Below are 11,373 nucleotides of genomic sequence, written 5' to 3' on the forward strand. Positions count from 1 at the left end.
GACAGGTTTGAGTGTACTTTTCCCAAGACCTCATTATTATTTCATTCAAATCCTAAAGATTGATGTTTAATACTTATCTTGTCCATTTGCACTTCAAAAATTCATAGGGTGATTAGGCTAAGTGTAATTGAAAGACACATGAAGATAAATTTCTAATTTATTGTAATATAAAAAAATTATGATAAAAGATCTAAATACATTACAAGGAATTATTATATCAAATACATGTTATGTACAGTAAAGTATGGCACCAAGTAGAAATTTTTAAAAAGTTTTATATTAACCAGAAACATTCTACAACAAATAACATAAAACTTGTACACTGCACTATTCTGTTGTACAAGTAAGTTATATAACATTGACCATGAGGGTTTTTATTTTAACAATCACCTGTCAATTCATCTCTCTGTAATAAGCTATAGTTGCTATCATCAATAACAAAAAACAGAATGTATGGATACCAGATAAAGACAGATGGAAATAGGTAACTTGAACAAAATACTCAGGTGACTTCAAAAAATCGAAATGTGCATAGAAACGAAAGATAAGAACAACAGTCAATAGGGTAGAATTAACTCTAGGAGGGAGAGTAAACATTCTCTAATACGTGGTATTATCTCTTGTTATAAAATAGAAAAATATTGAGCAAGGTACTATTGATTTTATAAGAAAAAGCACACTAATGTTCACCTGTGTTATGGAATGCTGCCCATGTATTGTTGGTAAATTTGTATAATCAATAAATATACTTATCATACTTTCAGGTAGATATGCATTTTACACATCTTGTGAGGCTTTTGTATAAAGCTTGTCCTGATTTTTTTCTAACTGTGTGATGATAACGAGGCTGTCTCTTGCACGTGTTGCTAAACTCAGAATGTACTTATTGAAGTCTGCATGGTCATCATTCACTCGTGGATTCACTCCTATAATAGTTGATCGATCCATGCCACTAAACCCCTTCACAGTATCCAAGGTAATGGGATCTTTGATCCCTGACCTCTCCACAAAACTTTTAACAGATGGAGTCATTACTTCTTTATCCTTACGCCTGCCAACCAGTATAGCAACATCCTGTATATCCACACCTTTTCCGAGAACAGATGACAAGACCTTAGCGACAGTATCATTCACTTCACTGGAGTTACAATACACAATGTCAACATTGTGTCCAGAGCAATATCCATGACCAAGTTTTGGAAGACATTCAACCTTTTTAAGACTGTCAACTTTAATGTTTGCATTTTGTTTTTCTTCAGGATCCATAAAAGTCATAGCGTAATCAAATATTTCCTTTGAATTTCTTGAAACCTCACTCAACATGAAGTTGTTTTTACCAACAATTGAAGGTAGGCCAGCTTCAAATTTGTGAACTTTTTGGGAATAGTCCATGAAAACCCAGAAATACCCATCAGGAGCAAATTTGCTTTTCATGTCCATGCTTTGGCCCTGATTGACGAGTTCATCGGTCAACTTATACCAATCTCCATCTCTTGCTTTGAAGTTCTGTGCTTCATCCACGATGACATTTTTAATACAACTAAAAGCTTTCTTTGAGGCACCATGCTTGTTTTCCACTGTTTGGATTTTCTTCAAAAACTCCCGTCTGGTGCAGACCTCACAAATATTGAATGACCTGAAAATGATATTCTTTAATCAATATTTTGATATAATAATTATTTGGTGCATATCTCCAGGTAACTGTAAATAATTTTTTCTTAGATACCTAATTGAGTAATTTAAAAATTAATGATCATATTCAATGATATCATACTATCTTAATCAGTAAAACAAATACACCAAAAAATACAATGATATTCAGGTAAAAATGTTTTAAAACATGTATATAAACAAGTTTGACGACATGGAGAATACTAATAAAGTACAAATGCATTGACAAAGGTTTACATGGTGGGTGTTGTCAATGAAGCAGAAGACGCTTACCCTTTCAGAACACATCATCCTATACTCTTTGTACTTTTTCAGGTGTCACTGTGAATCTTTCTTTTGTCCAAATTTTGCCTTCATTTTATCAAATTGGATTTTGGATTATGATTATGTTGACAATGTTGAAACAGTGATACCTAGTTTGGGCTTCAAAACAGTAAATTTTGGGTAAAATATATTACAATTATGATACTTATCAACTACTTCATGCCAGAAAACTTGGTCTATTATTTTCTGTTTCACCATACCTTACATATGAACACAGCATTTCATTTTCAGCTAGGTAAAGGACTTCCTGCTGTCCACTGCCCCTTCGTCGGAGTTCCTGAATCAATTGAACAGCTGCCACTGTTTTGCCTGCCCCTGGCGGCCCATGTATCCACAGTTCTTTGGTGAACTGCTGGCTCCAAAACAGGTCGAACTGGTCACTTGTCAGGAGGAAAAAGTACGACATGTTGGCTAATACCTCTTCCCTATTGCCTGCTGCCAGTGTAGTGAAGTCCACAGGTTTGTAGGCTGCCATACAAACAATAAGAGACCCGATAAGGTTATTAAACTTGTAAGGGTTCATGTTGAAATGTGAGGGATAAAGATCTTCTTCATCTAAAATGTCAGAATTTTTTGTGCAGCTCGAGTATAGATGACTAGTATTTTCTTTGACAGGTATAACTTGACAAATAACCCCAAATTTATCTGTACAGCCTCCATGTAGAACCAGTCGGCTTTTCAGGAATGCAGCAACTGAAGAAGCGTATTCTCGTGTCCTACAGTTTACAACATCTGAGAAGGTGAGGAGGTGACACCCATGAGACTCGCTTATGATTAAGACATCACACAGAACACATTTCGGTGGAGGTAATGTCACTTGGAGACCCCAGCAGTTTACAACAATACAGATCCGATCAATGTCTCTGTACTGCTCTAATGTATCTCGGACAAACTCCTTCTTATGGGCAGCAGATATAATATCCAAGGCATGTCTTGGCTGTATCCATTCAATCTTGCTTTCTGGAAATATAAATTTGCAACTATAAGTTATTTAAGACTCAGTGTAACATATAAATATATTTCACAACAATATTTTCAAAAAATCGAAGTCATAGAACAAGGTTCAAACATGAAAATAAACTTTCTCAATGTTATTTCCGAATTTAACATTTTATCTCCTATGCTCAGATTGATTCAACATTGTCTTTTATAAGTCATTAAACAGCAAGTTATATGTACATTTTCAGGAAAAAAGTCAATAGTAGCCCTATTTCTTAGATCAAAGCTACATTCAAATTCTGACATTACTGACAAAAGGAAATTATTTGTCCATACAACAATAGGGATTACAGTGTTCATTTTGAATATTTCTTATATATTCAAAGGATAAAGAAATGCCTTTACTTTGAAGATGATTCTAAGCAAGAATAATGTTCAATATTTTTAAGTAAGAATGAAGATGAATCCATACAGAACAAACAGCAAAATCAACGATTTGTATCTGGTAAGTGATTGATGAATAACTGAAGGGAATTGAAAGAGAACTCTGTAATCTGAAATCCAAATGGACTGAATGTGGGAGCTGGCTAGTCAATACTGGATATATCCCCCATTCACTCTCTCTACAGCCCTGATTGTCCTTGGCATGGAGTTCATGAAGGAGTTTGTCCTCCTTACTGGGATGTTGGCCCATTCTTCCAAGAGGACTGATCTCTGTTGTACCAGAGTAATAGGCGGAGGCAGGCATCCTTGAACCCTGTCTATCCAGCTGGTGCCACTTGTACTCAATAGGGGAAAGGTTGGGGCAGTATGATGACCAGTCCAGTGGGTGGATATTGTTGTTGTCAAGTTGCGACAGATCCTCACTACATGGGGCCAAGCATTATTCTGCTTGAATGTGAGGTTGTTTTGCTGCAATAATGGGACAACCTGGGGTCAGAGGATCTCATCTCTATACCTAGCAGCACTTAAATTACCTGCTACCACAACCAGTAGTGATTTAACTCCATGTGAGATTCCTCCCCAAAGCTATCCATTTTTACTATGCAACAGTTGGCAAAACATCCTCCACAACATCATGTACAAATCGTCGAACATCTGCTCGAAACAGGGTGAACTGGGACTCATCAGTAAACAAGACCCATCTCCACAGCCTCAATGGGAATATCCTGGGGGCATGTGCTGCCACCTAAGCTATACAACGATGGCAACAAGCAGCGGTAAGAGGCAGACCTACAAACAGATAACGAGCCTGCAGACCAACTTCCCGCAATTGTTTCCTTACAGTTTTTACATGAATAGGATGGTAATGAGTACCTATGGTATGAAAGGCAGATTCAGTGGCAGTAAAGTGCCGAGTGTGCGAATGCGCAAGATGAATTTACCTGTCCTGACGTTGTGACATCACAAGCAGATGCCCAGACCTAAGCCTGTCAGCAGCAAGCCCAGTTAACCTTACTCATCTAACAAGATGTACTGTAGTGCAAATATGGACACTGAAATGTCTAGCAACCTGTATTTGCTTTTGTCCTTGCATAATCATCGCCATGGCCTGACCCTTCTGAACTTCTGTCAGCTGTGCCATTGTTAAATGCTGTCAGAAATTAATCAAAATATAGGAAAATGATGTGTCTCCATGAAGACTACCTAATGGTATGGTGAGCAGTGTGACAACTTTGCTGTTCATAAGATTTTCCGATTTTGTGCTTTCCCCAGAAGACATTGTTATGCAATATAATAATGCCACATTCGATACAGGACCACATGCACTGTAACCTAGAGAGTTGCTTGACCAATTTTCACACGATATTGCAAATAGTGTCACCCTGCGTTTCTTTATCCCTCTAGTATATGTAGTTACAGGGGAGATCCATGGGAAAAAGTACATGAAAACTTACTTTGGAGCAATTTGTTTCTGATGGCCTCAACAGTATGTTGCAATGTAAATACCAGTGGGGCCTGAGGTACATTTAAGTCAAGCTTGACAAATCTGTTGTGTAGCTCAGGTTTGTCTGTAAATGAATAATATTCATGGTAAATGAACTTATATAAATATTGTATCACAGAGTAAATACACACACATCTACAAAGTATGAAATATGGAAATTAAGGCTTCTCAATATCCAAGAACAATTTTTTCTACTACTGTGATCTAGTACCTGAAGTACAATTTTGGGGCTCAATATGATTACCGTTGTTAGGTAAACAATGAGACAGTATGGGTACATAACACTGTGACTACTTAATTATCTCGGGATTTCTGTGATTACCCATTCTACATATAAGTGGCAGTTATTTTTTAGTTTCTCATCTATAAAGTATATATACAACAGCGTCAATGTAGACATAAATTGTTTTTATTCTTAAACTTGTATATGAAATGTAAAACATTCCTAAGATAACAATAAGTATACAGTTAAATATTGATCAACGCTTCACAATAAGTAAAAGGGAAAGGTTTGGTTTGGTTTCCTATCACTGAACATCCTATTAACAGCTCATTCAAATGTAGTCTCACAGTATCATTTGGGATGAGGCCATGTATGTCAGGAGGTTGTGATATATTTGTGTAAACCTCCTAGTGATAATATGGAAATGAAGCTGAATTATAGTTTTATCAGAATGAAGTATACTGCCAAAAGCCCTCTGTAGAACATTCTGTCAGATTATACTGACAATAAGCAAACCAGTGGTTACTCTACCAAAATATTGAGCATTAAACAGGCAGTTGTAACTACCAGTAAATCTCAAGTATGTCTCAGCCAGGGGACAGAACCCAAATTATCTTGAGTTCATTTTCATAAAATATAAAAGGAATCTATTTGTGAGTGTTTTACAAACACGTAGTAAAAAAACTATATACACGTATAAGATATCATATCAAAATAATACACATAATTATGTATAAAGAATATATTCTAAGTAATGTTTATAAAGATTCATAAATTTAAAGAATGTAAAGATAAACTTACATCTTACATGGATAAAAAGATACCTCTGTGAGAAGAAAAATTCATGGAAAATAAAAATTATCTTACCTCTGTGAGAAGATAGAAGTGCTTGTTTCCACAACTTAAATGACCAAGCCTCAACACCTCCGTAGTCATTAACATAATAGCTCTCTGGTACTGATGTGAACACTCCACCAGGAAACTTACACACAGACACCACAACCACCATTCGCCGACCCTCAAGTAACAAGACAAAAGTTTACACATTTATTATAAAAGCTAGAAGTACAGCAATTAATAGTTATGACAGAAGGAAAAGAGCAAGTCTATACAGTGGTCTGTATGTGAGGTGGATGTTATGTTGTAATGTGCTGTCTTGGCATAGCCTCTGAAAGCTGATCCTTACATCTGAATGGGTCTGTGTCTTGTTCTGGTCGGTATAAGTTATACATCCCTACAGTAACCATTGTCATATGACAGGGGCTCATTGTATATATGGCAACATGTATTCTACACTCTGTATTTCCTATTCTTCTATAATAAAATATAATGGAATGCTACATGTGAGTTGTTATTTGTTCTCTGAACCCCCACACAGGATGTAGCTTACTCTTGTGTCATATAGGGTTTGTTCTACTACACAAGTACATAAGTATGTGGACAAAATGACAGAATGTCTTAAAGACAGGTAGAGGAACAGAAAAAGAAGACACTAATACTACCTTCACTGTTACATAAAAGTCAAGTGTGAAAAATTGATTAATTTCTATTTGATTACCATCGGTCTTGGGGATCCCTGAACAGGGAAAAACTGAATATCCCAATGTTTGCCTCTGATTGGTTGAAATTCAGTACTGCCCCAAATAACTGGCTGCATCTTTGCAACCATCAGGTCAACTGTAAAAAATAATAAGTGGACTCTGTATAAAGATTATTAGAAAACAATGCTTGATAAAAATCAAGAAACATTTCCATTTTAAAACAGCGATTTCCAATTTAGTAGTAGTAATGAAATTTTCTAAGTTCTTATTTTACACCATCAATTAACTCATTCCTTGATGTATTCTTTAAACAGAATTTTTTCAACACTGTAAGTAAGTGTCACATTACTAACATTACTAAGTATTTTGGTCTCCATGTACACTTCAAATATATAAACTCTTGTACAAGGTTTAGCCAGGGAAATGGCTGGACAGTGGTATATATAACTTATATTCCATTACATCAATTAATTTACCACCCGTTTTTAGTTATTTAACACCATGCTCTATGACTTATTACAATTTTTGAAATGCTACACATTACAATGATGACTTAGGTTTTGCTGCAATACCAGTGTGCCAGGCAACTCACCTGTTCCTGTAATCTGACTGTCCTTGCTGCCTTATGTATATCTGTAACTTACATGGCACTTAATGAACTCATTTCATTTTTTTTTCTTCACTAGTTTCTAACAACTCATTGATCTATGCTTTCACTCCCTTGAATTTTTCTAACCCTGGAAAATACAAGCCTTGATATACCACTCAGCTATAGAGAACTTCTCTTCAGCTTGATCGGTTGAGCTTCAGACTAGCAATCACAGGTCCTGGGTTGGAATCTAGCAGAGGCATTGAAATAAAAAAATTACCTCTGTCACACTGTCACCAAAGCGGGAACTTGAAAATAGTACTTAGCCATGCCCCATAAGCATTGCTGTAACCCCTGGAAAACTCAAGGACAAGTTTTTTTTCCAGAAGGAGAAAAAAGTAATGACCACTGTAACAGAATTAAACTTATGTACCTACCTGTCCTCTTCTGCTCCTCCTCAGAAAGTTCTTCTCCAAGCACTGCAGCCTTGACATCTTCTATCCCAAAGTAAATATGGCCACCCTCGTGGTTTGCGAATGCAGAAATGTACCTGGTAACTGTGTACTTTATCTTGGAAGGAAGGGATTTTCCATCTCTACTACTGGGAGCTGACAATTGTTTAAACTGAATCTGTTTTGTCTCTTGTTTTAAGAATTCATGTGTCTCTCCATAGCAATATTCTGTTGGAATATGTGGGAGATCACATAGGTCACTTGGTTCACCAGAGGCTTTGAGAAGCTTCATGGTTGAGTGATATGATACTTCATGCGTAGCTGTGTCTGTTGGCAGTCTACAGTAGTAGTCCAAAGTACAGAGATGCTCAGCAGTTTTAACAAACAGATACAAATCTTTATCATCATAGTTGCCTACCATATCAAAATAATTACAAATGTCATCCCCTGATATAATGTCTGCCATTTTATTTTCCATAGCACTCCACCATGTATCCAAGTCTTTTGGCTGAACCTTGGTGTCATAGTCCTGATTCTGCATGTGTAGGATACCCCCGCCAGAGTTAAGTAGGGCGCATATGTACTTGAGGACTGATCCATTTTCAGAGTCTCTGATATTCTTGGAAATGTGGACTGCACAATGAAGTACTGTTTCGCCATATTTTTGCAGATTTCTTGTACTGAAAAAATATTGTTGAATTTTAATATAAATCTTAAGGTTTAATGTACTGGTATTTGTTCTAGATGCATATGGTCTATAGCCGTATTATCAATCTGTGGTTTAACTAAACTAAACAATGCAATATTCTATGCTGTACATGTACCATCTAAAATATGACTTAATAACAGCATTAAATGCATATACATTTATAAAGATGGCCCTGCTTGATTTGTTATCGTGCTAATCAAGAAAAAAAAATAAAAACTTTGTTCGGGCAATAAAGATACAGCCCTATCTAATTTTCATCCTATCCTATACTAACCCCTCTAAAAATTAATGGAATTCGTTAAAACTCCAAAATGCACAAACATGGAAACACTTCCACAATCTCCAGATGTCAGGCATGTTTTCTAATGATTTGAAATGGATGATGCCAGTTTACAAGTAGATTTGGGGTTTATCATGTTTTTTTACTTGATATTGATACAATAGATACGTGTTTTTAACAGGAAATAATAATGAATATACAGAACCACAAAAGTGACTGAAAATCCAATCTAAAATAACTATTGTGTAGTGAAACATGCACTGGGAGACAGGAATGCCCTTTTGATTTCATACAAAATTTAACTGGTTAAGAGAACTAGACATGAAGGACTATCATTATAATATCAATTAATATCCCACAAGTAGCTAGCTATATGATACATTTTAATCAACTGAAACAGGAGTTACTATGTTTATATTTAACAAACTCAAATTTCCCAAAAACTGTCCTAGGTTTGCAGTTGTATTTTCTGAATTTCTGAGTACGATCATTTTAATTAGATCAAATCGTGTAGTTCCTTCTGTTTATTTTCAATGAAATTCCTGAAAACAATTTAGGTGCTTTTCATTTTCTAGGCTACTATAAATTATTTGATGACTTAAACACAAACTCTGTTAGTGATATATGATCGATGATTCATAAAATTTAACTCTTGTATGTAATTGTTTTGTAGTTTAGTTTATGGACATGAATACAAAGCTCACATTTCCTCTGCAGACAAGGCTGAGGTTCCACTGTGTTTCCTCTTTCTCCTTCCTTTTTCAGTGTCTCTGAGGTGTCTAGGATTGTTCAGTCCATCGCCTGTGTCCATGTCAAACTCCATTTTACATAGCAGTCTTTAGTGATTAGTTTATATAGTCAAAGGATGACATCTTTTCTTTAAATTTTCCAAAAGGCTTTCAACTAAAAAACAAGCAATACATCTCTCTCACATGTCTTAATGAATTATGTATACAGGTATTATAATGTACCTGTTATAAACAAATAAAAATTATTACTTCCATAAAAAAAAGAAGAGTAGAACTTGTTTGATCTGCCAATAAGTTAAACTAGTCTGAAAAATTCTAACTAAAATAGTGAAAAGACAGTCATAACTACCAATAAGTTTAATAAAGATATTATATAGATATAAAGAACACAAGAGTACTATAATCTTGTCTGTCATTTAAAACTTTTTTAATGTAATTATAAATCACAACAGGCAAATTAAAAGAAGCAAGATTCATCAAACTATCAATTTGCATTACTACGACTTTATTGTCATTTAGGATTTCATATATTACATTACATCCGTAAAATGGGAGTCCATTAAGGGAAATAACTCTAAAATCTAACCAATATCAATGTTATTTACATGTAGGTCGGCGACTCTAAGATCGAGTTTCATAGTATTAGATAAACTGATAAACTAAGAACTTCAACATATCTCCAACCCGAACGAATTCCCTCTTAATCGGACACCAAATATTAGCGGAACCACATAAGTGTACTTTGTACATACGTAACGGCACCCTTTGACACCATTGTAACGCTATACAGACACAGGTACTAGCCTCGTCTGTTAATACACTCATACTTATAATAAGTGCATTGACAGACGAATCTGGTGCATGTGTTACATGTACAGTACACTTGTAAGTCATGATCAAGATGACCATAATAACCACAAAATGACATAGGCCCATCCCAAAAACTGATCACGACATACATGTATGTTAAAAGATATTGCGTTTATACAGCATCTGAACCACTCCCATATGGACTCTGCCAATTTATCGCATACAAATCTAGAAATTATCTATGATCACAAGATACAAGTATTCTTTTGCGAGATGGCCATCGTCTGGTGTATCTTAAGCGCTTAGGTGACTAGATAATCTAGGTTACGGAAAAGTTTGTTGCATATTTTTTTGAGAGCTTCTTGTGTTTTAGCTTGGGCTTAAATATAGATCTCTTAAAGTCCGTGGTTTTAGTGACAGTTTGACCAGGCTGATTCATTTATGAAGTAAGGGCGGACTCTCTGATCTTATTTTATCCCCGATGAGCTTCGATTTAACCTTCCGTGGCCGGCATTAATAGTTACATGTACAGGTTGTTCTCTATTAGTATTGAAGGGCATGGATATGATTTTCCACAATTTTAGCTCATATAACGACACGGTAGCTGTAATTCGCAAGATGCTCTTGATGGTCCTCCTCTAGATGTTTTCATAACTTCAATTTTGTTAAGCACCGGACTCCAAATACACGATGCGTATTCCAAATGAGGTCTAATCAGGGTTTTGTACAGACATATGAACATATCTTTGTTAATAGAAGTGAACGTTTTGAACATGAGGCCGACTATTCTATTAGTTTTTGAGACACAATTGTACACATGTTGACTGAATTTTGGTTTTTCATCAAAGGTTATTCCCAGGTCAGGCAATTATTTTTTCTACGACTTGATTAGATATATTTTCTCTTTTTTATTTTACATTGCCAACTTTTGTTTTCAAATATAAAGATACAATTTCAAATCATGAACACATTTTCCTGAAAATTTCTGCAGTGATCTTTCAAATACAAATTCCAAATACCCCTCGAACTCCAAGACAGACGTCATTAGACAATATGGGATGTGATGACTAGTTTATCAAGGAACACAGATAAATTCCTCATATTTCATTTGTAAGCTCTGATAACATTGTGTATCTCG

General features: G+C 35.5%; 1 protein-coding gene across 2 annotated transcripts; it reads right to left on the reverse strand.

Moving 5' to 3' along the window:
- Positions 1-233: 233 nt before the first annotated feature.
- LOC132545304 (schlafen family member 13-like) lies at positions 234-10,498 on the reverse strand. Of its 2 annotated transcripts, XM_060208980.1 has the most exons (8): positions 10,385-10,498; positions 9,381-9,579; positions 7,673-8,367; positions 6,664-6,782; positions 5,973-6,123; positions 4,833-4,946; positions 2,196-2,955; positions 234-1,636 (listed from the first exon to the last, which is right to left on the reverse strand). In XM_060208980.1, exons 2-8 carry the CDS (start codon positions 9,497-9,499, stop codon positions 778-780), a joined length of 2,817 nt encoding a protein of 938 aa, XP_060064963.1. In that variant the 5' UTR covers positions 9,500-9,579; positions 10,385-10,498; the 3' UTR covers positions 234-777. The 2 variants fall into 2 exon arrangements, with proteins under 2 accessions (XP_060064963.1, XP_060064967.1); XM_060208984.1 differs by lacking the exon at positions 10,385-10,498 and having other exon boundaries at positions 9,381-9,587.
- Between the last annotated feature and the right edge of the window lie 875 nt (positions 10,499-11,373).

The sequence above is a fragment of the Ylistrum balloti genome, unplaced genomic scaffold, assembly GCF_031769215.1.
Source record: "Ylistrum balloti isolate Yb309-2 unplaced genomic scaffold, AGI_CSIRO_Ybal_v1 Utg369840, whole genome shotgun sequence".
Taxonomy (NCBI): domain Eukaryota; kingdom Metazoa; phylum Mollusca; class Bivalvia; order Pectinida; family Pectinidae; genus Ylistrum; species Ylistrum balloti.